Source organism: Euleptes europaea, chromosome 9 (genome assembly GCF_029931775.1).
Source record: "Euleptes europaea isolate rEulEur1 chromosome 9, rEulEur1.hap1, whole genome shotgun sequence".
Classification (NCBI taxonomy): domain Eukaryota; kingdom Metazoa; phylum Chordata; class Lepidosauria; order Squamata; family Sphaerodactylidae; genus Euleptes; species Euleptes europaea.
In genome coordinates, this window is record NC_079320.1 from 80,695,772 (window position 1) to 80,715,715 (window position 19,944).

General features: G+C 43.6%; 1 protein-coding gene across 1 annotated transcript in view; it reads left to right on the forward strand.

The window, feature by feature from the left end:
* The first annotated feature begins 2,144 nt into the window (after positions 1–2,144).
* ADGRA3 (adhesion G protein-coupled receptor A3) overlaps positions 2,145–19,944 on the forward strand; it is a 57,448-nt gene continuing 39,648 nt past the window's right edge. Inside the window, exon 1 of the mRNA XM_056855599.1 lies at positions 2,145–2,404. Within this exon, the coding sequence (XP_056711577.1) occupies positions 2,145–2,404 (260 nt within the window). The remainder of the gene's footprint in view (positions 2,405–19,944) is intronic.

Here is a 19,944-nt window from a genome sequence, read left to right on the forward strand (position 1 = left end):
AAGTGGCCATTTTCTTCAGGTGAAGTGATCTCTATCGGCTGGAGATCAGTTGTAATAGCGCAATATCTCTGTTATGTATGCAGAGGGAAGCAGCATCTATACTGAGCTTGGAGTTTCTCCAGGCTCCTGAGCTGCGTGTTCATATTGGCTGGAAGACTGGAGCTGTCCAGTCACAGACTCGGGTGCTTGTGCGTTCTCACTGGCTGCAACAGCTGTAGCCGCCCAATGGTGTACTGGGTGTGTGTGTGGCCTGCGGAGCTGAGCGAGCATATAAGCACGGTGCATTACTGAGTTAGCTACCTGTAGTCACAATAAAGCAATGTTGTAGCATCTCTGCCTCCTGACTCGTGTATCGCCCATGGGACTTAACAGTGGCGACTACCCAGCCCACCCCAGCTGAAATCACTTGAGGGCCTGTAAGCAGCTCGGCTCGCTGAAATCACTTAAGGCCGGTAAGCAGCCCGGCTCGACAGCTGAATCACTACCGATACACGGGGGGGGGGGGGGAGTTGCGGAGCAAGACCCGATGACTACCCTCAGGGAAGTTCGAGCCGTTCAACCCCGCCACTCCAGAGAAGTGGGAATCTTACGCTATGAGCCTGAAATTCTTCATGGCAGCCAACGACATCACAGATGCCGAAAAGAAGCGGGCGACCCTCCTCAGCAGCTGCAGACTGCCCAAGTTCGAGATCGCCCAGGGACTCCTGGCCCCCGTGCAGTTGGACTCACCAAATGACTTAACAATCTCCACCTAGTACCTGGATTCTAGTAACCCTAGTCCTCAACAGGGTACAACACCACAGAGTCCACCCTCCAAAGCAGCCCCTCTCTCCAGGGGAACTGATCTCTGTAAGTTAGTTACACCTAGACTACCCAGACCACCTAGACTGGACTATTGTAATGTACTCTGCTGGGGGCTACCCTTGAAGAGTGTTCTGAAGCCAAAACGAATGCAAAATGCAGCGTGGCTAGACCGTTGATCTGCTATAATACCTAGGGTTGCCAACCTCCATGTACCTGAAAACAAAGAGTAGACTATGCTATATATGTTGGCTGAGTAACCCAAAACAAAAACAGCAATAGGCTCAAACAAATCGTGTTAGAAATCACTGTGCATATGAACCGACGCACATCAGAGAACACCCTGAAGGAAGACAAAAATACAATAACAATAAACCATCTAACCCTGAATGTTAAGGACTGGAGGTAAATTCTATAAGCAACCATGTCCAAAAGAACGCCGACGTGATATTTCGTTGGTTCATATGCACAGTGATTTCTAATACAATTTGTTTGAGCCTATTGCTGTTCTTGTTTTGGGTTGCTTAACCTCCATGTACCAGCTGTAGATCTCCCGCTATTACAACTGATTTTCACCCGACAGAGATCAATTCATAGGGTTGCCACTGGCGGGAGGTTTTTGGGGTGGAGCCTGAGAAGGGTGGGGTTTGGGGAGGGACTTCCATGCCATAGAGTCCAATTGCCAAAGCGGCCATTTTCTCCAGGGGAACTGATCTCTATCAGCTGAAGATCAGTTGTCACAGCAGGAGATCTCCAGCTAGTCCCTGGACGTTGGCAACCCTATCAAGTCACCTGGAGAAAATGGCCACTTTGGCAATTGGACTCTATGGCACTGAAATCCTTCCCAACCCGCCCTCCCAGGCTCTGTCCCCCCAAATCTCCAGGTATTTTCCAACCCAGAGATGGCAACCCACGCAATACCGGGAGTTCGCCGGGCCCCACCTGGAGGTTGGCAACCCCCGCGGCCCGCTCTCTCACGCCCCCTCCCTCACACGCCAGCCGCGAATTGACCCCGCCCACCTGCGGGCGCCGGGGCTTCAGACCTCCGCCTTGCGCGTGCGCCGGGGCCAGCGAGCCCGCGCATGCGCGCTCGCCTCAGAAGCCCGACCGGGAGCGGAGCGAGGAGGTCCCCGTCGGCGCCTCGGAGGGGCGTCCCTCGTCTCCGGCGCCCCCTTCATGGCGGCCTCCCTTCCCTCGCCCGGGCCGTCCCGCCGCTCGGGGCCCGCGGCCGCAGCCGCCGTGGGCCCCCCTCGCTGAGGGGCAGGAAGGAGCCGCCGAGGAGGAGCCGCCGAGCGCTCGCCCAACCGCCCGCCCAACCGCCGGCCCGCCCCTGCGCGTGGGCCATGGCGACCCCGTGCCGGCCCCCTCCGCCGGGGCTCCTGCTGCTGCTCCTGGCGCTGCTGGACGGCGGCGGCGGTGGGGGGGGCCCCGCCAGGCTGCCCTCCGGCTGCAAGCAGGACGGGGGAGGCGGCCGCCCCAGGAGCGGCAAGGCGGCGGCCGCCGAAGGAGGAGGAGGCGGCGGCGGCGGGAAGGTGGTCTGCAGCAGCCTGGAGCTGGACCGCGTCCTGCACCCCGACGCGCTGCCCGACAGGACGGTCACCCTGTGAGTAGCGCCGCCACGCGCAGGAGGGCCTGGGGAGGGCCCCCCCCCCGGCGGGATGCCCTCCGCCCCCTCCCCGGGCCACGTCTGGCCACCCACGCAGACAGCGGCGCCAACCAAAGGGGGGGGGGTCCTAAGCAAGCGGAGGGGTCCTTTGAGTACTCTTTTCTTTTTTTAAATGACTCATTTAAACTCTTTTTTTAAAAACTTTTCTTTCTTGGCGGTGGTTTGTGAAGATCGTGGGAAAGAGTTTAATAATGCACGTTTAGAATAGCAAGGCATGTGTTTTAGCAATAACAACACCGGCCTCGTTCTTACCTAGGAGACCCTGATCTCCATCTTCTTATTCCATGGTTTGGGAATATGAATTTATAGTACTGGATGTAATAGAAAAGGGCAAGAGTCCAGTAGCACCTTAAAGACTAACAAAAATATGTTCTGGTAGGGTATGAGCTTTCGTGAGCCGCAGGACATATTTTTGTTAGTCTTTAAGGTGCTACTGGACTCTTGCCCTTTTCTACTACTGCAGACAGACTAACACAGACAGACTAACACGGCTACCCACTGTGAATAGTACTGGATGGTTTATCATTTAAAAAACACCATCCCCTTATGACAGTGGTCTCCAGCAAAATTTACCTCCTAAGGAGACACACCCCCAGTAAAAAATAAATAAAAGGGCATTCACAAATTGCTAAAGCTACAAAAAGCAATTTTCACAGTATTCATGACCCACTTCATGGTTAGGATGCACAGGGTTGAACACTCTGCCCTATGAAGCCAGTAACTTTCTAAATTTAAGATTTATAATATGGTCTGTAAGAGTTTTGTAGTTAAGATTGTGGATGGCTTATCAATAATGATAAACATCCTCCCGTTTTTGCCTTCAGTGTTTTTTGGGAAACAAGAAGTTCTTTCTCTTCCTTTCTCCCTCTGCCCTGGAACTCAGGTCAGTGAATATGCTAAGCGCCCTACTGGAGCAAACCAAAGCTTTATATGGTAGTATTCAAAGTCTTTAGGACAAGGAACCCGCTTAAATTAACCCGCGGTTAAAGTGACAGCCTGTGATCTGGAAAACCCAAATTCCGATCCCTGCTTTGTTATGGAAGCTTGTAGGGTGACCAATACAGTGGCCAGTTACACACCTAACTACCACACAGGGTTGTTGTCAGGATAAATAAAAGGGAGAATGTTGTAGGCCGCTTTGAGTTCCCATTGGAAGAAAAGTGGGATGTAAATGAAATAAATAAAATATCCTTCCTTTCACTCCCTTTTCATCATTCTGTCTCAATGTATTTTCTTCTTAAATACTCTTAAATGACAACAGAAAATGTTGTCAGTGGTGCAGCCCTTCTTAGGTCAAAGCATGACCCAGTTGTGGGACCTAACCTACATGTTCAGGACTGGATTAATGACAGTATTGTCTTTCCAGCCGTGGAGAAACAAGCAGCATATAAACTGATTATTAGTGTTTCATGGTTTGTTCTCAGCATATAGTGCAGAGTGGTCTACTGTTGCTGAACATTGATGTTTCGTTTAGGTACCAGAGCCTATAAGCACAAATGAAGGATCTTTGTATCCTTCAGAGTAAAGTTGTGCTCTTCATTTTGTAGCTCAATCATAGGCGTGTGTCAGGAGTTAGGAGTCGTGCGGTCCAGGCAGGCTCTTGACATGAGTTAGGCCCATTTCTGTTCAAGAGCATCTTTTGGTTTTGTTTCCCTGAGCTGTTCAAACTATCCCCGCTCCCTGCCTTCCCCCCCTGCTCTGACCTTGAGTCACAAGCAGGCAACTTCAGTATTATGGCTTGCTCACTCCCTGCTTCCCACCAGGCACTGTTATCTCCCAATTCCCAGGCCTGCTTGATCTTGCACCTGGGATTGCTTTGTGCTTAAAGTTATGCTTTGTAGACTGGATGGTCATTAGCAGCTTTGAATCTGCGGATTGCTGATGCTGTACCTGTGGCTCCTGAATAAGCATTTACCTGCTTTAGACCTGCTTGTCTGAGCGAGTGACTTTTTTGGGATTGCCGAGGTTGGCTGGAGAACCTCACATTGTGTTTACTCAGACACTGTGATGTGAGGTGGAAAAATTCCCAGCAATGTATTAAGAGTTTGAAAATGTTATAAAAAACATTGCTTTAAAAGGGTTTTTGGATTCCACGGCTAAAAAATGGTTGGAAGAAGTCTTCACAGCTAAAGTGCGAACAGTATTTTTTATAACAGTTTCAAACTCTTAATACATCGGTGGGAATACATAGAAAGTGCAAACAGTATTTTTTATAACAGTTTCAAACTTTTAATACATCGGTGGGAATACCTAGTGCGGTAACAGTGGTTGTATTTTTCCATGAAACGTTTTCTGCCCACATATGTAAATACAGTTGTCAGGGCTGTTGGACTGTCAATCAATCAATCATGTTAGATGGGCTAAATGGGGGATATGAAGCATGGATAAACCACAGTACTTGTACGTGGTGTATTTGCTTTCTTCTGGTAGCATTTTTTAAGTTTTGCTAACATTGGAAAACTTTCTTGGAAAATCCACCATTGCTCAGAGATAAGGTTGCAGTCTCTTCACATTTATATAGGAATAAGTTTCCCATTGAACTCAGTGGGGCTTGCTTCTGAGTAAGTGTGCTTACAATTGAGCTGCGAGTTCCATGTGATTGACTTAGGAGTAAAACATCCATAGAGAGGATTGGGCTGCAATAGCAAGGAGAAGTAGTGCTTTGCTAAACATCTGTTTCAAACTATTTTCTTGAAGGAAGAGTTCAGTTCTGTGTTGGATTATGTGATGTACCTGTTGTGTTGGTCCTTATATGCCTTATGCGCTGTCTTGCAAACTGGTTTCACAGCTCTCTGGGACAGCAGTGTGGTTCAACACCATAAGGTGGACATTGCCTGTTGAGTGTGATGTTTTGTGGAGTGGGAAATTATGAGTGAACTGTTGACCACTTATACAATTGATTGCATGAAAGGTACATGTCAAGAAACACCTCAAAGAAGCATGCTTGACAATTTTAGAATAAGAATGTAACTTTCTCCAAACTTTCTCCAGCCAGTAAAATGTTTTGATTTGGAAAATAAAGGTAATATAGCACTCGGCCTCTGAAGATTAACTGTGCCAACTTTCTCCCAGTTACACTCTTTTATGCTGATGGCCTTCAGTGGACTTAGAAGGGCGTAACTCTGTTTAGGATTGTGTGTGTGTTAAGTGCCATCAAGTCGCTTCCGACTCATATCGACCCTATGAATGAAAGTCTTCCAAAATGTCCTATCTTTGACAGCCTTGCTCAGATCTTGCAAATTGAAGGCTGCGGCTTCCTTTATTGAGTCAATCCATCTCTTGTTGGGTCTTCCTCTTTTCCTGCTGCCCTCAACCTTTCCTAGTGTGACTTTCTTTTCCAGTGACTCTTGTTGTCTCACGACGTGACCAAAATACGATAGCCTCGGTTTAGTCATTTTAGCTTCTATGGTCAGTTCGGGCTTGATTTGATCTATAACCCACTGATTTGTTTTTTTGGCAGTCCACGGAATCCGTAACACTCTCCTCCAACACCACATTTCAAAGGAATCTATTTTCTTCCTATCAGCTTTCTTCACTGTCCAGCTTTCACACCCATACATAGTAATAGGGAATACGATGGCATGAATTAATCTAGTCTTGGTGGCCCGTGACACATCCTTACACTTCAAAATCTTTTCTAGCTCCTTCATGGCTACCCTTCCCAGTCTCAATCTCCTTCTGATTTCTTGGCTGCAGTCTCTCTTTTGGTTGATGGTGGAGCCAAGGAATAGAAAGTCTTGAACAATTTCAATTTCCTCATTGTCAACCTTAAAGTTGTGTAGTTCTCCTGTAGTCATTACTTTTGTTTTCTTGATGTTCAGCTGTAGTCCTGCTTTGGCACTTTCTCTTAACTTTCAGCAGTAGTCGTTTCAAATCTTCACTATTTTCTGCCAATAATGTAGTGTCATCAGCATATCTCAAATTATTAATGTTCCTCCCTCCAATTTTTACTCCACCTTCATCTAAATCTAATCCAGTTTTCCTAATTATATGTTCTGCATATAGATTGAAGAGATAGGGAGATAGGATTGTCCTGGGGCGGGGGACAAATTGGAAGGTTCATACAATGGTATGGTAGTAGGGAATTGTCGCTTGTCAGTAGTAAAGTCACAGGCATAATCCAATTGGTGCCTGCATTACTTGTATATGACACAACAAAGGATGTACTGGTTCAGGTACAGGTTCAGTAAAGAAGGGGCAAAATATTGTGGTTTGAATGCAAAGAAAATTATGTATTGCCAGTATAAAAGTAGTACCTTCAAATATGTTTTGATGTGGTAGTAACAAATGAAAATCTGTCATTGATTATACTATGAACCTTATTTTTATTTGTTTGTTTCATTTATACCCCGCTTTTCATCCCAGTGGGGACCCAAAATGGCTTTCAGCATTGTCCCCATCTCCATTTTTATCCTCACAACAACCTTATGAGATAGCATAGTCTGAAAATGTGTGTCTGGCCCGAGGTCACCCAGGGAGCTTCCATGGCAGAGTGGGAGTTCAAACTTGAATCTCCTACATTGTAATCTGGCATTCTAACCACTTCACATGCTGCCTGTTTTTGTCATTTGGGAATTTCTTTCATTGATAATTATTCTTATTTAATAAAATAAAACTGTAGCAATCAGAATGCCATAGGTATCTGAAGGCCTCAGTTGTAAAAGGACAAGTTTCAAATGACACATGCAGGGAAAGAGAAGCACTGCAATAATTAATTACAGAACAGTTTACTTTAGGAAAGCACTAACTTTCCATTTAAACCAGGTACACCGAAGAGCTTCTGGGTTTCCTAATTCAGGATCCTAGTTCATATTCTGGGTTCCTTATTTTTATGAGTCTAAAGGCACATGTCACAAAAATCTGGAATGCTCAAATCCTATTGATATCAATACCCTTTACTTTCTCTGTATTGTACCCTGAAAATCAAATTGGTGATTAGAGTTGCATTTAATTAAACACAAGTCCTCAGTTCATTGCAACTGAATAGAATTTCGGGAAACAATGTAAACGTTTGTAGTATTAGAATAGAGTCACTTTTCCATATAGTGCAAATTTAGTTGGTCAAAAACAAATGTGCTTAATTTTCAGTTATACACTGTAACACATACAATTTCAGGTTTTTTTCTGTGTACTTTTTTTTTGTACTAGTATGTCGTGTTTTATTTCCCCACTGTTTTCTTCAAGTTCTTAAAAAGCAACTTTCCTTCTCTTGTTTTCCATGATCCTGGAAATTTTGCATGCTTTGGGAGGGGGGACATATTTGGTTGTAGGTCTGAGAGACTTTCAAAGAAAAGTTGGGATCCAGTGAATATTTTAAGATATGATACATTTCATGACAAATTGGGACATTTGTGATATACTGGATGTTCTTGATCGGGGAAGGAAATGCATCTTTATCTTGTATAGCTTGTGGCCAGGGAGGGTGCCTTCTCTCTTGTGAACCTGCCTGTCAAGGTTAACATCGTGCTCTGTGAGCTCCTCCTGTCTAAGTGGTAGTCACAATAGGTTTTGCATGGAAACAGGCTTTAGGCATTAATTGTTTTACATTTTGCTAGTGTTGGCTGGTATTTTGTTGGCTTTTAAATCTTGCTCTTGTTTTTAGTATTCCAATACTTTAACTTAGTGATGCTTTAACTTGTATTTTTGTGTTTTTATTTGCCTTGCTACAAACCATGATTAAGAGGCAATCTGTACACATTTTACATAAAAATCAAATTTGCATGGTTAGGATAGGTTCCAGGCACTAGCAGTATTAGCACTTTATGTTTGACCTCATTGGTTATCCATGTCAGAGCTCACAAGAGATTACTTATACTGTAGTAAAATTGGCCTTGCAGTGAACACTACGAACAATTATGCCTTTATGGTTAGGGTTGGGTCGGAATTCATAGAATCATAAAGGATCATCAGGGTCATCTTGTCCAGTGCAGGAAATTCAAAACTACCTCTCCCCCACACCCCCAGTGACTCATACTCCATGCCCAGAAGATGGCCAAGATGCCCTCCCTCTCATGATCTGCCTAAGGTCATAGAATCAGCATTGCTGATAGATGGCCATCTAGCCTCTGCTTAAAAACCTCCAGGGAAGGAGAGCTTACCACCTCCCGAGGAAGCCTGTCCCACTGAGGAACCACTCTAACTGTTAGAAAATTCTTCCTAATGTCTAGATGGAAATTCTTTTGATTTAATTTCACACCGTTGGTTCTGGTTCAACCTTCTGGGGCAACAGAAAACAACTCGGCACCCTCCTCTATATAACAGCCCTTCAAGTACTTGAAGATGGTTATCATATCCCCTCTCAGTCTTCTCTTCAAGCTAAACATACCCAGTTCACAGATGCTACTGATGAAATCAGACCTCTAGTGAGAGGCACATTTGGAACATATATGGCAGATATAATCCCTGTTCACATGTTAAAGAGAACTCACATATATTCTTCATGCATGTGCATACAGCTATTTTTTAGAAAGCACTGGGGCCCGTTAACTTTATAAATGAAGCCAGGGTCCAGTGCCTGAATACATGTGACTTTTAAATCACATGTTCAGCTGTAGATGCATTGAATATAACTTTAGAATTATTCAACACGCATATAAAGGATAATCAAATGTACGCTGTGCATGGATTGTATGTGTTCACTGTAACTTGGTGTTCACTGTAGATTATAAATAGCTGCTGATCTGGAATTGGGAAAGACTGCCACTTTATAACATACTGCCACAGAAGCAAGAAACAAAGTAGAGATGGGTGTTTTGCAAGGCTGCTAGGATTCATAAATTATTACAGAAGGAAGAAAGGAGAGGGCTAGAAAGCCAGTGTGGTGTAGTGTCAAATTGGTGTACCAGGATAGCGTATCAAACTGGAGCTAGGGAAACCCAGGTTCAAATCCACCATTCTACCTTGAAGTTTAGAGGGTGATCTTGGGCTGCACACTCTCTCTTAGCCTAACCTATCTCACAGAGTGACTGTGAGGATAAAAAGGAAGCGGGAGAAACCAAATGTTGGTTCTTGGCGCAAGAATGGGATAAAAATGTGGTAGATAGTAGAATTTGGGGTTAAATAGTACTGAAAAATACTAAAATAGTCAACAAGAGATAGGCATTCACAAAAAATCATTGTCACAGAATGTGGCAATCAGTGGCCACACAATCCCTTCGTTGGTTGTCAGTAGTTGTGTATTAATGACTGGTAGCCATGGTAAATAAAATGGACCCTTCAATTTTAGAAGCCACATAACCCTGAATGGCTGTTAAACAGTGGTTGATTCCCTTCAAGAAGTTCCTGGTTGGTTGCAGATGGAAACAGAATGCTGGATTAGTATCTAGGAAGACAATTCTTAACCCTCTTGATGGCAGAGCATTACACCAGGGCCATCTTGTGGGCTGAGGGCCTTTAGAATATAAAGTAATCTCCTCTTAGACATGTTTCCTAGACATTTCCCTGACACCACCAGTTTCTCCTAGATCAGGGGTCGGCAAACTCATTAGTCAAAAGAGCCAAATATCAACAGTACAACGATTGAGATTTCTTTTGAGAGCCAAATTTCTTAAACTTAAACTATATAGGTAGGTACACTGTTTATTAACTTAATAAACTTTAATTAAAGTTTTAAATCTAAACTATAGGTACACTGAATAAAACTTGATATCATACTTAATAGTGATCTTATTTATTGATAAAAATTAAATTGTAAGTCCCCGCCATTTCCCCCTCCCCGTCCGGAGTCCTCGTCTGGAGGCCTGGTCTACCACCATAAAAGCCTATTGGTAGACCTGGCCTCCGGCTGAGTCCCATTGGGAGGCCAGGTCTACCCATTGGCTTTCTTGGCAGTAGACCTGGCCTCCGTAGGCCCATAGAAGCCAATTGGTAGACCTGGCCTCTGCAGGGGGACTTTTTCCCCTCCTTGGAGTCCAGGTCTACCGCCAAGAAAGCCAGTGGGTAGACCTGGCCTCCCAATGGGACTCAGCCGGAGGCCAGGTCTACCAAAGGAAGCCTGCCCCGCCCAACAGCTGATAGGCAGGTGGGGGAGGGGGCAGGAACCGCCGAGCCGCCCGCCCAGCAAATCGCGCAGATAGAGGGGAGGGGAGGCTTTAGCCTCCCAACCATTGAGGGCAAGGGAAAGGGGGACCCGGCCATTCTCCACGGCGGGGGGGGGGAGAGACAGTGCGCCCGCTCTCCCGCTCTCTCAGGCGCGCCGGTTCCGCAGCCCAGCTGCCGGTGTGAGCAGGTGCAAGAGCAGGGGCTCCGAACCAAGTTCGGAGAGCCACACTCAACGGGCCAAAGAGCCGCATGCGGCTCTGGAGCCGCAGTTTTGAGACCCCTGTCCTAGATGTACACCTGTGTGACTGTGGCAGCAGGCTGGTTTCTAAATTATGCTGGTGGAAGATTTAGTGGCAGTTTTACATTGCTAGCCTTAGGACTGCATCCTTTATTTCTTGTATCTCCATAATTAAGCAATATGGTATTGTTAGTGCACAGTATTTGGCTTGGTATACCAAACTGTTGAGGATGACTTAAAGATGCAGGTAGCCCTAGAGTCCATACTCAGGTTTGACTTTTCTGAGTAGCATGCTGCTCTGCAAAACATCCAGAATTCTAAGGATCAAAACTGTGAACTTATTTCCTGCTTCATCTGTTGCAGTGGCTAAAGAAACTGCTTCAATAGCATTCTAGGCTGGTTTGGGGAAGGCAGAGAAGCTCAGATTATAATTGAAATAAAGGAGCCAACCCCCTTGCTATCTTCTCCATAGTGCTATTTGCACGTACATCCTGCATATATGTGTGTACATCACTTTGTAAGAAAGCAGCAGCATACAAAACTGGAGACCATTACATGGATAAATGTGGGGTTTAAATCACACATTCACCCATACATGTGTTGAATGTAACATGAGAATTACTCAGCTCACACAGAAAGAAAAATCAAGTATATACTGCACAGACTGTGCATGCATTACCTGTAACTTGTGAACAGGGCTCATGTTAGCAAAAACCCTGTCACACTTATGGTATAAACCAGCTTCCCCTGAGTGCCAAAGCAGCATCTGCTAAGGCTTCTACCCGATTGCAAGCGGCAGGACTGGACACAGAAGAAGCAGGCAAAGTGTGTGTCTGCAGTCTAACTCTCAATCCTGTGCTTTCTTTCCTCTGTGCTGCAGTGCTTATCCTTGGGTTAAAGCTTTAATTACTGTGATTTATGGCAGTTCTACAAAGTGCTTTTTAATTCTGATCTCATTTTGCCTTGGTGCAGTGGGAAATGCAGAGGAATGTTCTGTTCCCCAGAGCAACAGTGATCTTCATGGCTGAACAAGGATTTTAACCAGGGTCTTCATCTCCCTCCCATAGTTTATTTTGCTGAAAACCATTTCCCCCCAGAATAATCCCAATCTAGAATTCTGCAGTTTTGTGCTAGCACACCTCATGGTGCTACAGCAGGACTTTGACTGGTTTCCTGTTTACCTGATCCCAAATTGCAATCTCTCCAGCTTTTATGGCCCAAAGAGCTTTCAGAGATTCTTATCTAAGTTAAATGGTTCAATTGTTTTCAGCATTCAGCAGCGTCTACAATCCTGTTTTTTACTATCATTTAACTGAAGTAACAGGAGCCCTGTGGGTCAGAGTGGTAAACTTCAGTACTGCAGTCAGAGCTCTGCTCATGACCTGAGTTCGATCCCTATGGAAGTCAGTTTCAGGTAGCTGGCTCAGGGTTGACTCAGCCTTCCGTCCGTCCAAGGTTGGTAAAATGAATACCCAGCTTGCTGGGGGTAAAGTGTAGACGATTGGGGAAGGCAATGGCAAACCACCCCATAAACATAGTCTGCCTGGTAAATGTTGGGATGTGACGTCACCCCATGGATCAGTAATGACCCAGTGCTTGCCTTTACCTTCAACAGGTAAAAGGAAGACTATTAAAATACCTTTAAGTGTTAAAACTCTATCTGCAAAACTGAGAAATACAAGGCATTTCATTCTCAAAGCTAAATGTTGTGCAGCAGGGGTGGGGAACCTTTTTTTCCGCCAAGGGCCATTTGGATATTTATAACATCATTCGCGGGCTATACAGAATTATCAACTTAAAAATTAGCCGACCAAGCCCCAAGCAGGCCGCTGCCCCAGATACCCCCCCCCCGCCCCAGCACACGGGCAAGCAGGCAGGTAGCCGGCTCCTGCTACCTCTACCTGCAGGGATGAAATGAGGACACACTGGCTAAGAACCCCCCCCCCCGCGCGCACGCATTCTGGCCCTGCCTCCTTTAACCCCTCCATTGTCGCCACTTCCGCCCCCAGCCCTCTTGTAGTACAGAGGGAATGCATTTCTCCATGGCCCGGGTGGGAAAGGGTTAACACAGTTTCTTGGGCGGTCCTAGCATCTCCATAGCTTACTCTTCTGCAAGGGGGGGGGAAGGTTCCTTTTCTCTGCAAAAAAAACTCACATCCGCCTTGAATAGAGGCTATTCCTGTCCTCGGGAGGGGGCAGATCACCAGTCTTAAATCCTTCTGAGCTAGAGATCGTCCAGGACCCACGAAGGGCCAGACCAAATGATTTTGTGGGCCTTAAATGGCCCCTGGGCCTGACGATCCCCACCCGTGATGTACAGGTAATTCTTTTGAGGGGGTTGTTGATTGGTTTTCCCAGCTCTTGATATTCTGCCCAAACAATAAGTCTGAGGCAGACATCAGTGAAGCTGGCAAGTTAAATTAGTTATATTCTTACAGCTAACAATGAGAAGTAATAAAATATTCACTTTCATTTTTGTTCACAAAGGTTACCTTGAACCTAATTTGTTTTAGACAAAATTCAGATCAGACTGGAGAGAATGCAAGCTGTTAAAGAGTAATGCTCTCATGCCTGCCTTTTCAGAGAGCCAAGATGAGCGCTATCTAGGGAACAAGGAGACGAAATTCTGTCTAGCCTTGATTTTATGATCTTATCGTACCTTGAGGTAACAGACTGCCACTTAATCAGAACTAGCATGTGACTTTGTAATTACCGAGCTAACCACTATGCAAACATTTTTACTACTGTCAGCACTGCCTCTTTAAAATTTGCATAGGACATACAATTGTTACCATCTCAGGGTAGTGTCCTGAATGTTTTTGTAGGAAGACTGGGGTTAGGTTGAGTAATTAAGTGGGCGGAGGGGGGGAGAATTTTCGTTAGAATAAATTTATGCACTGATTCAAAGATGTGAGTAAACACACAGACTTGGATCCTGTCTAGAATTTCTGTGGGCACAAGCATGGGGCAATTTCTGCTAATCCCCCCCCCCCAGCAGTCCAAATACCCTCCAGTATTGCTTCTGGGGGGTGGGGGGGGTGGGGAGTCAGGAAAAGCTTGGTCTCCCTCAAGAAGGGGAAATCAGCAAATATCACACATATACCCCTTGCGCTTGAAGCAATTCTAGGTGGTCTTTGTTAATATGTTTTTAATGTAATTTCTGCAGTTGGTCAGAATGCTGCAACCTAAATCTTGATGGATAGGAACATATCTATTCATAATATTGTCGAAGGCTTTCACGGTCAGAGTTCATTGGTTCTTGTAGGTTATCCGGGCTGTGTAACCGTGGTCTTGGAATTTTCTTTCCTGACGTTTCGCCAGCAACTGTGGCAGGCATCTTCAGAGTAGTAACACTGAAGGACAGTAGTAACACTGTCCTTCAGTGTTACTACTCTGAAGATGCCTGCCACAGTTGCTGGCGAAACGTCAGGAAAGAAAATTCCAAGACCACGGTTACACAGCCCGGATAACCTACAAGAACCAATATCTATTCATATTTGAGAGAAACTACATTGGCTGCCCCTGAGCTTCCAGGCTCCATTCCCTGTCTGCATGTGTGCCTTAACAGGTACAATAACTTACAGTGTTATCTGAAGGGGCAGCTAATTCACAAAACCATTTTACCAAGCAGAAAGAGGAAAGTTCGTGCGGTGTGCTGATTGTTTTACCTAAAATGCAGCTTAGAAAATTTGGGGATTGTTTTTTTCCTATGCTCTCTCAGTATGCAGGCCACAAGGAAAATGTTTTATGCTTGGTGCCTTATTTTTTCCAGTTTATACAGAGCGATTTTGTTGGAGTTGAGGCTTGCTTGTGTGCAGTATGGGGTGAAATTCTTTCATTTAGATAGTCATAAGTAACTTTTTTTAGAAGTTGGTTTAAATAAATATCTTGAGGGATACTGACCTTGGACACTTTTGGTATACATAGATTTTTGCAGATGGTACAGTGGTTAAAATTGGTACTGTGCAAATCTATGAGGGTTGTATTTGTCAAGTGTGGTAAACTTTCATTTTTCCTGGAACTTACCCCAGAAAAAAATATTTACTTATGCTTCAGAAGGCTTTCCATGTTGCCACTGTTTGCAGTAGAAAAGATCTTTCATGATTGTACAGGCAGCTGTGTATCCTCTGAGTATACCCTTTCATATTATAATGTGATGTATTCTTTTCCTGTTACTAATGGCCAGTATCCAAAGAGCTAAATAAGCTCCCATGAGGGATTTGTGCTAATCTTGTGGAATTTTTTTCCTTTGAACTGCTGATTCCCATATCATATCACAAACTGCTTTTCAAACACACCTCAGTTTCAAAAGCAGTTATCCATGCAGTTTAGGGGCTTGCTGTTCAAGAAACAACAAGTCTAAGGCCACTGTAGACTCCGTCAGCTTACTGTATTTTAATGTCTTCATTATTGCAGTGTTCTAGATTTTGTTTTTAGTCATCTTGCAGAAAAAATAGATTAAAATTATATTAAGAAATACATCAATCAATTTTATTAATGTTGTAGTCAATCATTTTAATGAGTCCATGGATTATGTCCAGTATTAACCACTTGTCTGCTACAATAGCATCCAAAGCCCTGCATGACATTTTGCATCATTTAATTCAGTCATTGAAAGGTGTGATATAGTGCTGTGTTAGCAGCAAATTAAATAATAGTGGCACAGACAGAAAGGTTGGAAATTTATCTGAGTTTTAGTCTTGCTAATTTGTGTAGCTGTATGATCATTGGCTCTCCTACGGAGCAGTGTACATTTTTCAGATATTTTGAAGCCATGGAAAAAAGTTTTGTTGGGGGTGGAAATTGGAGGGGGGATTGAAATGTATGCGATACTTTACTATCAAACTGAAACCTGTTTTGTTCCTTTAACAATGTAAAGTGCATCATTTATAACTTTGTATGTAAAATTGTATTACTGGACATATTTATGGAATTTTCTACAAGCAAAATTGCAAAAATGCAGCCAATACTAAAGGAAATTTATCTCATAGCAGTTTTTACAAGCGCTTCCCAAAATGTCCCAGTTTTTCCAATGGAGCTGTTGGGAAGGAGGTCTGAAGTATGTGAATGGGCTATCACCTTATATGGGTGCGTATCCTTGGGACTTCACATCTGCTTTTGCAGGCCAGTCCTCAGTGTGTTTGTTTTGCTCCAGTTGAGTTCAGGGGGACTTATTCCCAAATAAGCATGTACAAAAATCTGATAGACCAGCAATATAAGCATAAAACAACCCAAATAGTATATGTTATTGAAAACATATGCTGATATCCTACCACTCTTCTCATGAAAGTTTGAGGCTTTCCTCCAGCCTAAAGAGTCTTGCCCTGGCCTGGAATGCCCCAAATGGTCAGATCTCAGAAGCTAAGCAAGGTCGGCCCTGGCTAATATTTGGATGGGAGACCTCCAAGGAATACCTGGGGCCTGTGGTACAAAATTAGAAATTTCACCAAAGTTTTCTGTAATTTGGTGGTAGTTTAAAGATCAGGCAGCACCGGAGTTGGATCCCACAGAGGATTTATTTCAGTGGAATATGACTTTCTTGCCACCTCCCAAAATGTTACTCCTTGGAGACTGAGGATGCCCCTACCCCCAAATAGCGTTGGGGGGAAGTGAAGGTCTGCAACAGGAAGGGGGAACGGAGGGAAATCACATCCCCTTCTGCCCATGGAAATCCTGTGTGGGACCCAAGCCTCTGTGTCTGATGTGTGTAGAGCTTTCCTTTTCTCTAATGGAAATGAATAACTGCCAGTTTAGCTCAGTATTTTTAGTTTTGTCTAATATTGTAATACAGACTTTAATTCAAATGTGTACAGTGTTGCCATTTGTAGTGTGCCCTGCGCTTTAGATTGTGGTCCCATTCTAGAGCTTTAGAAGTGTAGACGTGGGTTTCATGAGCGCAGTTCCCCTGTTCATTGCACTTGCTAAAGTGAATGGGGGAATATGTAACACACTGGAAATTTCTACATGGGGTAAGAAGTCTTTGGATTGCTGTGGGTACATTCTTAATACTGTCTTTTTACATTTGTTATGCTTTTAGATGTGTGTGTTCAGTTTGTGATGCTAAGTAAAGTGTAATAATACTGAACAATAAATAGCCTAAGCAGAAATAAAATAAAAAATCAGACGTTCTTTCATGTTCTAGCAAAATATTTGGCCCATGAATAGGCATTTGAGTCATCTGTGTTTGAATGGTTACTACTTATCAATTACTTACGCAAATATTTAATTTTTGTTTAGCTTAAGTCAAATAACTGAAGGTATGCTCCTGTATGCATTTTTCTTCATAATACTTAACATGTCACTCAGCTCCCTTTTGCACACAGATAGATTAATCAGTGTTGGATGTGACAACGCTAGACTTGTAATTCAAATACAAATGGTTTTCTGACTACGCTTGCATCCCTGTAGGGTTTTACTAGTTTGGACTTGAATTTTTTTGGTTGTTTTGAAACTGCACCAAGACCTGCACGTGGTTTCCTTTTGGGTTGTTGCTTCCGTCCTACTGCCCCACTGAAATGTTATCCATGCTTATGATTTGATATTTTCCACCTTCACGCTATTTTATGTTCACACACATTATAGCACATTAATTTCAGGTCTGAGGTTTCTGTGTTTCTGAAAAGGCCTTATTCATAAGATGTGATGAAATGCCATACAAAATGAGACTATGTGTCCGTCCAGCCCATTACTTAGATTTTTAATGGCTGGTGTTAAAACTTTTCAAGGCAAGAGACATTTGGAGGTGTTTTGCCATTGCCTGCTTCCACGTGGGCTGAGAGAGTTCTGTGACTGGCCCAAGGTCACCCAACAGTCTTCATAGAGGAATGGTGAATTGAACCCAGTTCTCCAGATTAGAATCCGCCGTTCTTAACCACCACACCACGCTGGCTCTCCATATGCTTATGTAGTACCAGTATTTCACTCTGAGGGACCCAGGCTTCTTCCTTTTTCCTCAGACTTGACCATATGTGATGATTTTTTTCAAAGTATTTGCGTTCTGATATTTCTCTTGACTGTTGTGCCGGTGATTTTGAAAACTTAACACTGATTTAATCATAGCAAATGCCTTTGCTTAAGTCCTGCACCTCTGAGCTTAGTTTCTGTTCTAAGTTACAGACAACGAACACGAGACACCCTCCATATGGCTTTTGTGAATGTTTTCAGTATGTTTCAGAGGAGATACCTTGAGTCTTGTTTTACTATTTCCAAATGGGTGTGGATTGGAAAGGCTTTTTAAGGGATGAGGAGGAGATCAACAATATGCATGAGACAGAAGAAAATAAGTTGGGAGTGAAGAACCATAAAAGTACCTGTTAGACAACCTTTAGGGTGGGACAAGTACTAGGAGAGCATTGTTGAAGGCTTTTGTTCTTGGGTTCAGCATTTGGAGGCATACTTGCACGCTGCCAAGTTTATTAGTGAAAGTTAACACATCAGAGAAAGACACAGTCCATTCTGCCAAATATGCTGGACCAGAGGGCCATCTTGCTTGGAAGTTTTGTCATAGTAGATGTGAGATCACGCGTCCTCCCAAATATCTTGATCTTTTGATATGCTATTGTTGTGAAGATTTAACTTGGCAATCGTGACGGTGGCCATTAATCATTAGTTACTTATACAGGCTGAGTATGCCTTATCCAGGCTGAGTATGCCTTATCCAGACATCCAATATCCGGACTGATCCGAAAACCGGACCTTTTGAGCCGGCATGCAGGCATTACTCACAGGCCCTCAGCAGTGCTATCAGTGGTTGAATGTACACAAAATTATTAAAAATATTGTTTAAAATTACATTTAGGCTATGTGTATAATATATATAAAAAAACATAAATGAATTTTGTGTTTAAACTTGGGTCCCATCCCCAAGATATCTCATTATGTATATGCAAAAATTCCAAAATATTCCATAATATGGAAAGATCTGAAATACGGACCACTTCTGGTCCCAAGCAGTCCAGTTAAGGGATACTCAACTTGTACCCTGCTTTTCAATAAAGAATAGGTGGTGAGCTGCCCATATGCCTCAGTCATAATCAGTGGGACCTGTATCTCACTTTCCTAGTACAGTGGTACTTACTCCATGACTTGTGGAGAGCCACATTTGCAGTTGCCACCAACTAAAAGAGCCACTTTTACTTCCATCCTAGGCATGAGGTCTGCACCTAAGGGAGGCTCGCAGCTGACCCATTCCTTTGGCAGCAGCTGTTTCATGGTGGAAACCATCTGACAACCACAAGTCCTATTGGGAAAGGGCCTTACCCACTTCCTTGAAATATGGGGCAGGTGCCCCATTGGGGGAAAGTCTCAGAAGAGCCACAAGAGACAAGTCAAAGAGCCAGATGTAGCTCCAAAGCCACTATCACTGCATTAATGGAGTTCACTGGGCTTGTTAGACAGTCTAGAAACAAGGGAGAAGGACATGGGGCCAGTAGTAGTAACTCTACGTTCTTTGGAGGAAGAGACTTAACCAAGAGGAATAAAAGTTTGTGTAAATTTAGCTCTTGTTCCTTCACGTACACATTAAGAAAGTGAGGAGACAGAGAGAGATTTTAAATTCTATTATATGGAGTTCCTGTTTTTTAAAATGGCATAAGGAATTGGAAGTATAGAAATAAAGTACTAGAAATTTATTTAAACTAAGTCTTTGATTGTTTTACTATATCGAATTTTTAATACTTTTAGTTTACTAGATTTCTATTTTTATATGTTATATGAGCCACATGGATAACATGTAGGTGAGATGTAAATCTACAACGCTATACACAAAGGTCAGACTTCTCCTAAGGTAATAGTCTGTTAGCTGTAAATCATTATGTTTTACTGGATCTATCCACCACTGACTACTCTTCTGCTTAGGAAATATCTGAGGATATGTGCAGATGGGAAACAATTTAAATGAGTAATTTAAATCTTGGTCCTGTCTTAAGTCTTTTTGTGCTGGAAGGCGTGAAGAAAAAGAAATCTTGTGGTTCTTCCTTGAGTCAAGTTTTTCAGATGCTGGATAGTTAAGTGCCAGTGATTTTCAGTAATAATTATGTACCAGATAAAGTTTCCATCTAAGATTGTTTCTTGTGATAATTCAAAGAAGTAAGAACATATGAGGCAATTGTCTGTGACAGGAAGAGCCACTGGTGTTGCCCCCTAACTTTGGGTCCATTATACCCCTAAGCTATCCTTCGCATTCTTCTACAGCACCTCT